General features: G+C 42.1%; 1 protein-coding gene across 1 annotated transcript in view; it reads left to right on the top strand.

Annotated features, from left to right (window-relative positions):
• Positions 1-14,618, top strand: part of TMTC1 (transmembrane O-mannosyltransferase targeting cadherins 1) — a 285,489-nt gene that overhangs the window by 202,414 nt on the left and 68,457 nt on the right. Inside the window, exon 11 of the mRNA XM_066368881.1 lies at positions 2,102-2,215. Coding sequence (XP_066224978.1) covers positions 2,102-2,215 — 114 coding nt within the window. The remainder of the gene's footprint in view (positions 1-2,101; positions 2,216-14,618) is intronic.

The raw sequence follows: 14,618 nt of genomic DNA, 5'->3' as shown, positions 1-14,618 counted from the left end.
GATTTTTAATTAAGATATGTAAACACTGTCTCCTAAAGGCTCTTAAGGAAGGAGAATAGGAAGCTTTCAGATAAGTTCTACCTTCTTTGCTGTCTAGCAAGTGGCCTCAGTCCTTCCAGAGAACTATAGTTAAACTATAATTACTAACTTTTGCCCCTTGAATCTCCTTCTCTTGGGTTTTTTCTTTTTCTCCTCAGAAGTGAGGGGTAAGGAGGGCCTGGCTCTTCTTTTTGAAATAGCAGTATCAACAGTTTTGCAGTTCCTTTACCAGGGGTCCCCAAACTACAGCCCGTGGGCCACATGTGGCCCCTGAGGCCATTTATCTGCCCCTGCCGCACTTCCGGAAGGGGCACCTCTTTCATTGATGGTCAGTGAGAGGAGCACAGAATTCATCCACATCCTGTGCTCCTGGAGTACTGTATGTGGTGGTGCCACAAAGCGCGACATCACTCACGTACAGTACTACTCTCGGTGATGCGGGACGCACGTGTCATGGCTCCGGAAGCACGTCATATCACTTGTTACGGCTAGCAGTGACAAATATGGAACCGGACATTGGCCATCTCATTAGCCAAAAGGAGGCCCATAGTTTCCATTGAAATACTGGTCAGTTTGTTGATTTAAAGTTACTTGTTCTTTATTTTAAATATTGTATTTGTTCCCGTTTTGTTTTTTTACTTTAAAATAAGATATGTGCAGTGTGCATAGAGATTTGTTCATAGTTTTTTTATAGTCCGGCCCTCCAATGGTCTGAGGGACAGTGAACTGGCCCCCCGAGTAAAAAGTTTGGGGACCCCTGCTTTACACCTTATCACAGACTGAAATCATGTAAGTTCAGGAGTTGTTTCTCCACGCAGCCCTCAAACCCCATTGACTTGCGTCATTCCCCCTGCCGTTATCTCCTTGCAGGCGAGAGCTGCTTGGGTCAAAATGTCATGTGCCACGTATCAGCCGCATGGTCTTGTGCAGGTTAACTTTGTGACGCAGTAGCAGTACCAGTGGCGAACTGGTCCTCTCCCGCTCCCTCCCACTCCCTCCCGCTCTGAGGATCATCTTCAAAGCTCTGCTCTTACCCTGTAGGGCAGGGGTCTCAAACTCAACTCAGTATGTGGGCCGCAGAGCAAGATCACAGCCCTTTGGCGGGCCGCACTAGGTCTACAAAAGGCAACTGTTACGCAACACTTTTCTCACTGCAGTTGAAAACAAAAAAAAAATCAGTACAACAAGCACAATCGTACATGCAGTTTACTCAGTGTCACAAAACGACCAGAAACTGTAGTTCGCATCACAACTGCTGTTAACTAGGCTAATATCTAGCTAGGATGCTAGAAAAATGAAAAATACAAGTAGGCCCCTAGGCTTACTTAATTTTATCCAAAATATTTTGAACTTCGTGGATTAGTCTGCGGGCTGCACAAAATTGTTCGGCGGGCCGCATGCAGCCCGCGGGCTGCGAGTTTGAGACCCCTGCTGTAGGGGTTCCCCTGGTATCTCATTACGGCATCCCAAGCAGAATACAAGGGGCCATATAAGCAAGGCTTTTAACCTTTCTGAGCAAAACCTCATTTCTCTATGTGTAACCTAGACAATAATTAATTATATCTGTACTTATTTAAAAAGGTAGCTCAGGCTTAGTCCATGAGAAATGAGAGGACAGTCTATAGTCTCCCTCCTATTGTGATTAATTTTTGTAGATAATCTCATTTTTAAAAAAGGAAAGCTATACATGCATAAAAGAAGCAAGGAAGGCACAGACTGCATTAACCTGAGCAAGTAAGATTGTTCTCCAGAGAGACATGTCTCCACACCCTGGTCCCTCTGTTTCACGTGCAGTTAGCACAGTTGTTAATTGTGCACAACCATGCACTAAATTCACTGTTTTACACCAAAGCCTGTTTAGTAACTTATATTCTTAATTCAGGGTCATGAAACTGTGAGTAAAATATAATAAAATATGAAGGCAACTGTTGACATTCCTGAGCAATACTCTTCGTTGTCCTCTCTCTCTCTCTCTCTCTCTCTCTCTCTTTCTCTCTCTCTCTCTCTCTCGTGTGTGTGTGTGTGACAGAGATCTTTTTTATTTTATTTTTTTTAATTTTAGGTCTGGAGTTCAAACTCTGCCCCACAATGCCAAGGTCCACTACAACTACGCCAATTTCCTGAAGGACCAAGGTCGGAACAGGGAGGCGATCTACCACTACAGAACAGCCCTCAAGTAAGTGCCATACACCGGATGGGTGTCACTGCTGTGCTTTTCAGGTCCTTGTATTTCATTTGCCCTCCCACTATGTGGGTGGTTGTTTCTAGTGACGGTATACATCTCCTTGAAGGTGGTATAGATCTTGGATTCTGAATTGCATGGCTCATTGTTCAAATCTGTTATTAATGTGGTAACTCCACCTTGCTTCTCATATTTTTCTACTACTACACTTTATGAAATGCCATTGAATACATATATGCAGGCAAACAGGAGTTGGTTATCAAAAATATACTTGTAAGATCTCAGAATGTTGACTCCAATTAATTGTTTCCACTGGAGGCTTCCAACAGTCTGAAAAGATTTGTATGAAGACATCTGAGTATACCAAAGAAGACTTTAAATATGACTTTAAGAGAATCTAAAAATTCAAGCTCTGCTTACCAGGGGTAGTCTTTATTGCTCTTAGGTACACTTTAAAATTGTAACTCTGACTTTCAAGAGGTTCTTCTCTAAAAGGTCCAAGGTAACACACATATTTAACATAGAGCACGTGGAGACATGATAACTAGCACAGCCTCGGAATCTCCAAATGTGGACAAAATAAAGTGAGGTGAATCCTCTTTTTTATCAAATACTGGGAGGCTCACAGAAGCTTTTGGAAGAGTTTTCCGTGCCCCCACAGATTGGCCCACATTTGGTTGAATATTATGATACTGTTCCACCTTAGGACGTATTTAAAATATATAAATCAAACAAATCAAGCCCTGGCCAGTTGGCTCAGCGGTAGAGCATCGGCCTAGTGTGCGGAGGACCCGGGTTCGATTCCTGGCCAGGGCACACAGGAGAAGGCCACCCCTCCGCTGCGCCTTCCTCTCTGTCTCTCTCTTCCCCTCCCGCAGCCAAGGCTCCATTGGAGCAAAGATGGCCCAGGCGCTGGGGATGGCTCCTTGGCCTCTGCCTCAGGCGCTAGAGTGGCTCTGGTCGCAACATGGCGACACCCAGGAGGGGCAGAGCATCTCCCCCTGGTGGGCAGAGCGTCGCCCCTGGTGGGCGTGCCGGGTGGATCCCCGTCGGGCGCATGCGGGAGTCTGTCTGACTGTCTCTCCCTGTTTCCAGCTTCAGAAAAATGCAAAAAAAAAACAAAAAAAAAACAAAAAACAAAAAAAAACCCAAATCATATATTTCATTTAAGTGCCACCTAGGATTATCTCAGAGTTCAGTCTAACATCGTCATTCTTAAAGTAACCAACCTGATTTTTATTTATTTAATTATTATTTTTTGTTTTCCTCATTTTTTTTTATTGTGGCAAAATATGCATAGCATACAACTTACCACCTTAACCATTTTTAAGTGTACAGTTTAGTGGTACCAAATACATTCATAATGTTGTACAACCACCACCACCACCATCCATCTCCAAACCCCTTTATCTTATAAACCTGTACCCAATTGTAACAACTGTCCATTCTCTCTCTGGTCCTACCTAACACCTCCACCACCCTGCCTAACAACCTGAGTTTTTAAAAGTGTCCTTTTTCACAGGGTTCTGTTCAAGTGTGTTCATCAGTCAACATTTGTTATACTTTAGGACCTGTTACTTAATTTTCACTATGGCAAAAATTTCCAACTATCACATCAAGTTTGCTATCAAATTTTTTCCAAAGATTACAATAAATGTTAAGTCCCAGAAGAATACTTGTAACAAAGATTTTTTTTTTCGAGGACTGTAAGTTTTTACTAAGGAATAGAAAATAATTTTAAGATTTTTAGGAATTATATTATTTCATCAGAAGGCAGTTTACTCAAATGTTTATAGTGCTATCTCTGGTTGGTGAGATTATGGTTTAATTTTCTTCCTTATACTTTTCTTTTCTGTGCCAGATGCTCCACAGTGAACATGTATTACTTTTAGCAATGAACATATGTCAGTTTTAAAAAGGCATATTCCTTCAAGAATATACATGAAGTGTGTTTTGGCTTTAATAATTGTTTCTTGATTTTAAGTGACATTCTTGAAGGGAAAGAAAGAGCAATAAGTTTGTGTGAAAACTATTGATTGAAAAGAAGTGTATCAGTATCTTTTTAAATTTGTGGTAGTCTAACAGACTATTTTCTTTCAAGTTTACACAGAAAAATATGGTAGACCCTAAGGCTGACAGCTGAGGGCAAAAGTATATGTTAAGTAAAATTCTCTGGCAGGTGATTGTACTGAATTAACAGTAGCTGGTTGGGTACTTCACCTTCTTTCCCATAAAACAATAAAAATAAATGTTTCTTTTAGCAACTACGCTTCTGAAGGAAACATGTCCCCTGAAGAATGGGGAAAAACAAAGCTATAACTACTGCATAGTAATTAGTGATATATTTCCGTCTCTTAGACCTGGCTCAAAATACTTCTGATTTAAAATAAAGTATCATTATTTTTGTGTGGATACCTCTGTGGTGAGTTTTCAACAGATGTGGGTGGTTTTTTTTGTTTTTAAATTTAAATAAATTGTCACTCTGTGTTAAAGAAAAAAGGAAAACACCAGGACTGTTCATCATTTGTGAACTTCTCCTAGGTGACTGAAAGATGGCCCTTATTTTGATATTGCTATTTCTTTGTGGAAATTGCTGAGACAGGAATTCTCCCCTCTAACTGCTCCACCCCTATTTCAGCTTCAGTGTATCTGATGTTTTCCATATTTGCACACAACAAGAGAGAGAACAACTAGGGAAATTCAGGGTTGAAGGTGATATATCTGAAATCAGTCCCAACCATTGCCCACTTTTATTGTAATGACTTTACAGATTCCAAAGGGAATGGTGGAATTAGTCATCAGGGCTGTATATATTCTATACCAATATCGTTTTGGCTGACGTACAGTTCTAAAAATGGCACTATGTTAGATTGGTAATTATATATGATGTGCACAATCTGCTTCTTTTAATCTTTATTCTAGTTTTTAAACCATGTAGAAGTACCACTGACTTCTCCCTTTTGATCTACCTCATTTATTATGTTTCTGTAATACAGGGGAAATCTCCCCTGACAAATGCTGCAGCTGAGGTTATAGATTCAGATTAAGACCCACAGCATCAGCATGACTGGTGGTGGAGCAGTGGATAGAGCATTGACCTGGGACACTACGTTTGAAACCCTGAGGGTCACCAGTTTGAGCTGAGGATTCATCCAGCTTGAGTGCAGTCTTGGCAGCTTGAGCGTGGAATTGTTGACAAGATCTTATGGTCACTGGTTTGAAGCCCAAGGTCAGTGGCTTCAGCAAGAAGTCTCTGGCTTGGCTGTAGCCCCTCGTCAGGACATGAATGAGAAGAGCATTCAATGAACAATTAAAGTGCCGCAACTACAAGTTGATGCTTCTCATCTTTCTCCCTTCCCCCCACCCCCGTATCTCTCTCTCTCAAAACTAAAATACATCAACAAAGCAAAATGCCAGAACCCTCTCCTTAAATCCTCAACAAACACAAGTATTAGTTTTGCTTTGCCTTGTGGGGCAGCTCTCATGTTTATACCTATTTCTGGTTCCGTAAGGCTTGAGATTCTGTATGCTGGAGAATTAGATGGCCCCTGGAGGTACTACCATGTGCCTCCAAAGCTTTCTGACCATTGAGTTACTGTGGGGAAGGTTTCTACCATTCTACCTCACATGATGGGAGTTGGAAGTCTAGAGACCACACGATATGTCAGCTCCTCCTGCACAAGGTCTCCCATGAAATGCCTCACTCCATAAATCTGAAAAAAGACATAGTAACACTGAATGTGTACTTGGCTAGTGGTTGTTGATTAGCTTATAAAGTCAGTTAAAAGTGAAGAGTTATAAAACAAATTATTCATGCTCTTGAATGTGTTTATTTATTTTACTTTTCCACTTATTTGAAAGAAAGAGAAGCATCAACTCATTGTTCCACTTAGTTATGCACTCATTGGTTGCTTCTCTTATGTGCCCTGACAGGATCAGACCCATAACATCAGCGTGTTGGGATGATGCTCTGTTCACTGAGCCACCAGGCCAGAGTTTGTTCTTGAATGTTTTATCATACCCTAAATTTTTACATGCACATCCATTCACCAATCTTGTAATGTCAAACCAAGTCTTTCTTTTGAGTAAGAGTCCACCAATTAGAATCTATAGAAGCACATCCATAATTTATTTCTATGATGATCAGTTTTGATACTTTAAAATGGAATAAAAATTTAAAGACTACTTGAGATTTCTCAGATTGTTCTCCTCCAGTCTTTTACAATGATCTCACATCTAATTCAGCAGTAATTTTTTAAGCAATTTTTCTTTTTGAAGTGTTTTCAGAGTATTTGCTTAGTTTTCATAGAAGTCACAACTCTTTATTATATTTATATTTTATCAGCTTACAAAATATTGTATTACATTGTGTAATTGTGGTAAAAGCTGCAACTGGAATAAGTTTGTTAGTAAATTGTAAAGCCAGTAGCCACGGCCACCATCACAGCCGCCTGGCCCATGCAGGTTCACATTTGATTCAGACAGATGGTAATAAAACAACGGAGCCAAGAACTGGTGGGTCATTAGCTTTAATCCTAGCTTATACCCAGTGGGCAAGAAATACACACAATGGGCTCCAAAACCCACTCATTCAGTGCTCACAAAGCTACTGACTTATCCGAGTTTCCTAGAATCAAAGATTTCTACTTCACCAGCCTTATTCACCTCTGTTCCCCATCTCCTTTCCTTCTCCCTGCACAAACTCTGCACAAACTGGCTTCTCCTTCAGCACTCCACCATCTTGGCTGCTTCTCCTGGCCTCCTCCACATGGCCTTTCTCTGCTCACCTTTCTAATGCTAATCTTAGGAACTGAGAGAGAGCAAGCTCCCATTCTACCCCCATTTTATAGTGTAGAAATCAAAACTTTTAATCCAATATACAAATAAAGAAGTCTCTAATACTCTAATACAAAGTCACTTATCTGAGGCATAATGGGATTCCTCATGAGAGTGTACCACCCACATCATGCAATCAGTCAAGGGTGTGGGGAAAAGCTTAGTCTTCAAACTAAGCCTCAGGCTGTAATGACCCGGCCTGCTTACAGCCTGTCCCCCACACCCAATACAAACTATAAGCGAGCAAACATATACATATATATCATATTTAAAAATTTATTTGACCAACATAAATACATAAACTCTTTTTTTTTTTTTTTTGTATTTTTCTGAAGCTGGAAATGGGGAGACAGTCAGACAGACTACAGCATGCGTCCAACCAGGATCCACCTGGCACACCCACCAGGGGGCGATGCTCTGCCCATCTGAGGTGTTGCTCTGTCACAACCAGAGCCATTCTAGCGCCTGAGGCAGAGGCCATGGAGCCATCCTCAGCACCCGGGCCAACTTTTTGCTCCAATGGAGCCTTGGCTGCGGGAGGGGAAGAGAGAGACAGAGAGGAAGGAGAGGGGGAGGGGTGGAGAAGCAGATGGGCGCTTCTTCTGTGTGCTCTGGCTGGGAATTGAACCTGGGACTTCCACATGCCAGGCCGACGCTCTACCACTGAGCCAACCGGCCAGGGCCTAAATACATAAACTCTTAGCAGCCATGCAACTCAACCCATGGCAGCAAAGGGGCCCAGGCTACAGAGAAAGTTTAAGTTGTGAGTAACCACCAATGTGTTTTACAGAGAATAGAGGACATCTGATGAGATAATTAGGGACTCTTTTAATAGTTTTCACTGTAAGTGTAGAGTCATGGAATTTATTTTTTTCATCTTCTATTTAAACTCCCAACGTAACTCAATTACTGGCTGGCTAAAGTGGGCTGGTCATCAAGAACGCTGCAGCTGGGAATGAGAATTTAATGTCCCTTTGTCCAGATGGGTCAGGAAGGTCTCTCCACTGCCAGCAGCAACTTGTCCCATGTTCCCTGAATATTTGTTTTCCTGGAAGCCCTCTTCCTCCTACCCTATATTATAATCCTGTGCCACACCCACATTCATTGATGCTTGAATATCAACCAGGTGCAGGATTCTAACCTGATAAAAGGGCTATGATCCTTAGTCACCCATACAACTACAGTGTGTCCGTAAAGTCATGATACACTTCTGACCGGTCACAGGAAAGCAACAAAAGATGGTAGAAATGTGAAATCTGCACCAAATAAAAGGAAAACTCTCCCAGTTTCATACCTATTCAGTGCAGTTCGATGTGGGCTCACACACAGATTTTTTAGGGCTCCTTAGGTAGCTATCCCGTATAGCCTCTACAGACTCACTTACTGATGGCCTACCAGCATGGGGTTTCTCCACCAAACTGCTGGTTTCCTTCAACTGCTTATCCTACCCAGTAATGTTATTTCTATGCAGTGGCGCTTCATTATAAACGTGCTGATATTCACGTTGCACTTTGGTCACGGATTCGAATTTAGTGAGCCACAGAACACATTGAACTTTCCTCTGTACCGTCCACATCTCGACTGGCATAGCCGTGGGCTGCTCTGCTGTATACATGGTGTTACATCATCATCTGCGCATGCGCACATGCTGCCACATCATCCTACAGAAATTGGGAGGGTTTTCCTTTTATTTGGTGCAGATTTTACATTTCTATCATCTTTTGTTGTTTTCCTGTGACCGGTCAAAAGTGCACCATGACTTTAGGGACACACTGTATTTTCTTTTCACAAATATGGTTTCGACATGAAATATACAATAAATCATCTGATTTCCCTTCACCATAATCCTGTCATGCAGGAGATGCAGTACCTTGCCCTGGGGGTACTCAAGGTGCTTGGGCAGAAGCCATGGGACTTGGAGAGAAAACTGTATTGAAAGGGGATTGGATTTCCTGACCAGGTTCTTTTCTTTGGGCATAGCTAAAAGGGAAGGAATGAGCTATCCTTGCCCTTGTAACAAAATAAATCTACACTTGCTATTTAATTGACTAACTCATGGGAGAGAAAAAAATCAAAATGTTTCTAATTGAAATTTTTTAATGTTTAAAATAGAGACGTCATGATAATAGTGCCTATTGGTATTCTCTGCATTCCCTGCTGTGTGGACTCTGGGAGATTCCATTAGACTGCAGTAAGTGTATGTGGAAAAAGGGAATGAACAAAAGAATGAGTATAGCCTGACCGGGCCATGGCGCAGTGGATAGAGCGTCGGACTGGGATGCGGAGGACCCAGGTTCGAGACCCCAAGGTTGCCAGCTTGAGCGCAGGCTCATCTGATTTGAGCAAAAAGCTCACCGGCTTGGACCCAAGGTCACTGGCTTGAGCAAGGGGTTACTCAGTCTGCTGAAGGCCCACGGTCAAGGCACATATGAGAAAGCAATCAGTGAACAACTAAAGTGTCGCAAAGAAAAACTGATGATTGATGCTTCTCATCTCTCTCTGTTCCTGCCTGTCTGTCCCTATCTATCCCTCTAACTCTCTCTGTCTCTGTAAATAAAAAAAAAAAAGAAAAATAAATGCCATATCATTAGAGTCTAAAAATATCTAACTATGGCTAATTAACCCACTGTTCATTGATGTCTTGAGTATATCAGTCAGATTATTATAATTCCTTTAAAAAATGCTATCTATAAAATGTGGAGTGTGAACATTTTTTTAAAAATCAGGCTTTATGTAAAAATCTTTTTTTATGCAGCCTATTTTGAATGAACATTTGAAATAACTCTCATGACTACAGGTGGCTTTGTATACCAGCTGCCATGTATTTCTGGAAAGAATTAAAATTCCAACAGCATTTGCTAGCCAGGTTTAAGACATGGAGATGGGTTCTTCTGCTGGTGTGATATTCTCATGTATAAAGGTCTAAATATGCCCTCCAGTGTTACAAGTAAACCCTTGAAATTGTTTTTGTTTCTCCTTGTTGTGAAATTAGTCTCACTGTGTGTGTATGTGTGTAAGTCTCACAGTTTTATCCATTAATTTGAGAAATTAAACATTATTTTAATTACTATAGAAAAAAGATAGAATTTTAGTCACGTTGTCAGCATACTTATGGACTAAATTTCCAAATGAAAGTTCCATAATTTATATTGCCCTCTCTGTCTTTTCCCCTTATACAACTCTTTCACTTCAAAACTTCCGTTGTGGTTCCCCAGGAAACCATCGCAGGCAGAGATCTCCGTAGGGGAAGTTTATTAAGGAGTGCTCTCTGAAGCTCAAGGAAGGAAGCCAGGGAACAAGCTGTGCAGAGCGAGAAGTTCAGGTGCAGTGCAGTGCTAGGAGCTGATCCCACAGGAGCTCTGGAGAGCCCCTCAGAGTTGTCCTCAAGGGACAAGCGAAGGAGCCTTCATATCCCTTACCAACTAAGCGCTGCCGCCAGCGGGGAGGGCAGGCTGGCGTGAGGCAGCCCTCAGGCTGCACGCAGCGCCCGGGAAAGGACGCACTGTGAGCTGTCAGCAGCAAGGGGGTGATGGGGACAGACGGACTTGGGCCTCAGCCTTGAATAGGAAATCTGGGTGGTGCAAGACAACATCCACTGCACCAGCCTCTTTTATGATTTTTATATAAGTTAACATGAGTTTTGACAGAATATCATTTAGACTTTCTGTTAAAATGAGAATAGTGGTGTTAGTGCTGACCTCTGGTCTGGAATATTACAAAAGGATTCATACAAAAGGTTTAAAACTGTATCTAAATACCTGGCAATAATAAACTCAGTAAATGGTTTTTTAAATTACTTAATTTTTTAAAGATATTTTTAAATTGATTTTACAGAGGGAGGAGGTTGGGGGAACGAGAAGTAGTTGCTTCACTTTAGCTGTTCATTGATCGCTTGTTGTGTGTGCCCTGACTGTGCGAACCCAGGGCCTTAAACAGAGACCTCAGTGTTCCAGGTTGGCCCTCTATTCACTGCACTGCCACAATCTGACCCCTTCTGGGCACGTGCAGTACCCATCATCTCTTCCCTAGATAACTGCAATATTCTCTGGTCTCTCCCTTTTCACCTGTCCCCCACCACCCTTCATCTGTTCTCAACACAGCAGCCATCGGGATGATCCGTTCACGGCAGTCCCGGGCTCACAACACTGCTGGCTCCCAGCTCGTTTCCGGGGAGACTCCCAGCTCCCTGCAGTGCCTGGCTCCTTACTTCCTGGGCCTCCTCTCCTTTTGAGCTCACTCACCTCTGGCTACGCGGGACTCCAGACTCAGGCCAGCCAGGTACACGCCAGTCACGGCACATTTCTATTTCAGGGACTCTGTATTTGTCATTTCCTCTTCCCAGACAGTTTCTTTTCTTCTTTAAATGTCTGCTTTCCTCCCTTCCTTCTGGGCTTCTCACATAATGTCGTCTTATCTGTGAGGCCACCCACAACGTACCCTGTTCCCCTTCTTGGCATCATTTTTCTCTACTGCACTGATCACCCTCTAATGCCAGCCATCAGCAGAGGGCCTGGCACATTGTAGGTACTCAATAAATGTTTGTTGAAAGAAAGACTGAATTAATATAATGCATAAAGTCTCTATCACTGACTCCCTTGGAGTCAGTGGACAACTCCATAATGACAAGCAGTGTTCCTCACTGGGAGAGAGATCAACAGTTTAGGTAAAATAGCTCTTCATTTATGTAGGGCTCGTCCTGTGGATTGTAGATCTTTAACACCCTGGCTTCTGCCCATGGTATGTCAGTGGTGACCCCAATTCCTAATGTGCCATTCAGGGAAATGCACCCCTTTTCCTCTCTACTCTTCATGGTCTCCTCAGTTGGTAGTTATTGATTGGGAATATGGACACACTTTTCCTGCCCACCACTCTCTTTTTTCTGAGTTAATCCAACAATCAGAGTGCTTTTCAGGCTATGAGCTGTTATTACACTAAGGACTCCATGAGTGCATTGATCTGTCACAGAGGACTTTGCATCTCCTCACAACCTTGGATGTAGCTTTTAAAGTTGCACGTGTCTGAAATTCCATTTGGTGTTGAGCATATCAGAAAGGCTTGAAGGAAATTGCCCTGGTGCCTGTGGGGATCCTTTGCTTCAGATGAAGGATTGACAGACTTTGGAGTGAGTGCTTGACAAAGAACATTCCTACATTCTTAAAATGGAGAGGGTCACGCGTCCTTCACATCTGAGAACCCCCAGTATGGGAGAAACAGATGGATACAAGATGACTTGAGTGTTCACTGGGTTAATGATGAAGAAATAATGGATGTTATTTTGACTGATGGGAGTGAGTCAAAGGCCATGAACAGCAGTGAAGAGAATGACTTTTTGGAGGATAACTAATCCATATGAGTGGAGAGCCAGCAGCTTCAGCCTGGCATGGGTTCATTAGGGCTGTGGAGGGAGCCAAGTCAATCCGCCCAGAGGTCCTGCAGCTGACCCCAAAACGTTAAATGAATGCAGTGTAGTAGGTATGATGATGGGATTTTCATACCTACTCTCTCATTGTTCACATAAAAGCTGATTTGTTCTCACAGAAGGTCAATATGTTATTAACCTTGTTGTTACAGAGAAAGCAAACTAAAGCACAGGCATACATTCAAAATCATACAGCGAGAAAGTCACCTCTGACTCTGCCTCCACCAGAGGGCTTTCCTGTCCATCTGCCGCAAAGACCGAAGTTCACCATGGCCACCCCAAGCTTCTGAGAAAGGTTAAATTATGTTCACCATTTTCTACTTAGAAAAAAGCAGACAAGTAGTTAATTCAGTACATTCCCCAAGCTCTGGAGATAAATTCTCAGGAATCAGGAAATTATCAGCCATTTAAAATGACTCATTTCCTGTGAGTATCAGAGAGCAAGGTTTTACTCTAAACTGTCTTAGAAAATCAACTGGACGGAGTTCTTCTGAATCCCTGCGGGAGGTCATCCATTGTGAGAGGTCAGATCATTTATCTGGCCTCTCATTAGAGACTATGTCACATTTCCTTAAATTGCATGAGAGGTTTTTTTGGTTTTGTTTTTGTTTTTCCAAGGCTGTCTAATGCAGTGGTTCCCAACCTTTTTTGGGCCATGGACCAGTTTAATGTCAGAAAATATTTTCACGGACCGGCCTTTAGGGTGGGACAGATAAATGCACAAAATTAAATTATGCGACCAGCGTAAAAACTGTGGTATTTTTAAATATAATTGTCAAACTTACGAGACAAGCGTCAAGAGTGAGTCTTAGACGGATGTAACAGAGGGAATCTGGTCATTTTTTAAAAATAAAACATCGTTCAGACTTAAATATAAATAAAACAGAAATAATGTAAGTTATTTATTCTTTCTCTGCGGACCGGTACCAAATGGCCCACGGACTGGTACCGGTCCGTGGCCCGAGGGTTGGGGACCACTGGTCTAATGGATGGGAAGAAGTACATTGCAGAATGAAACTAGAAAGACCTTTGCTGGGTTTTAGTGCCAATGTCAAATAAAGAAGCAGACCAATACATAATCAGTGTCACCCACGTCCAATTAGTGACCTGATGATTCCAATTTTAAAACATGAAGGAAGCAGCACTTAAGAATGGTTGAAAATATGCAGTCGACTCCTGAAAGGAAGTTTACTCTGGGGATCTTTTAGTCCAGTGAAATTTAGGTTTTACAGTTGAATTTTTTCCCAGTCATGTTTTTCTTTTGGATTCCTTTTTTTTTTTTCTCAAAAGGAAATAGAAAACAAACATCTGACCTTAGCATAGATAACCTCAACTAAGTTAATGTATGGAATGATAATCAGACAGATAAATCAGGGTACGTATATTCTGAAAGAAAATTGCAAATTGGAGCACATGATGATACAATATTTCTTAATACAATAGAATACCTTATAAGGTACTCAAATGATGAAAAATTAACAGTAGCCTTAATTTTTGCTTCCAAGATCAGGCACGATCTGGCCCCTTCAGGGTAGTATGGCCACAGACCGTAGCCTTAATTTTTAAACAGATTGTACAAAATTTAAAGTAAATGACTGAAAGAAAGTGTAAAACCAAACTAGTCATATGTCTTGTGTAAAGCCAGTTGCCGTGGCCACCATCACAGCCGCCTGGCCCATGCAGGTTCGCATTAGATTTGGACAGATGGTAATGACACAATAGAGCCATAAACTGGTGGGCCATTATCTTTAATCCTAGCTTGCACCTGGCGGGCAAGTAAAAACACACACTAGGCTCCAAAACCCACTCATTCAGCGCTCACAAAGCTACTGACTTATCCAAGTTTCCTAGAATCAAAGGTCTCTAGCTCACCAGACTTATTCACCACTGTTCCCCATCTCCTTCTCTCTGCACTAACTGCACAAACTGGCTTCTCTCTCAGCACTCTGCCATCTTGGCTGCTTCTTCTAGCCTCCTCCACATGGCCTTTCTCTGCTCTCTGCTCTCTACTGCTAATCTCAGGAACCAAGAGAGCAAGCTCCTGGTCTGCCCCACTTTATAGTGCAGAAATCAAAACCTTTAATCCAATATACAAAATAGGGAAGTCTCTGATACAAAGTCACTTATCTGAGGCATGATGGG

This window comes from Saccopteryx leptura, chromosome 2, assembly GCF_036850995.1.
Source record: "Saccopteryx leptura isolate mSacLep1 chromosome 2, mSacLep1_pri_phased_curated, whole genome shotgun sequence".
Classification (NCBI taxonomy): Eukaryota; Metazoa; Chordata; class Mammalia; order Chiroptera; family Emballonuridae; genus Saccopteryx; species Saccopteryx leptura.
This window is presented reverse-complemented; position numbering and strand designations above follow the sequence as displayed.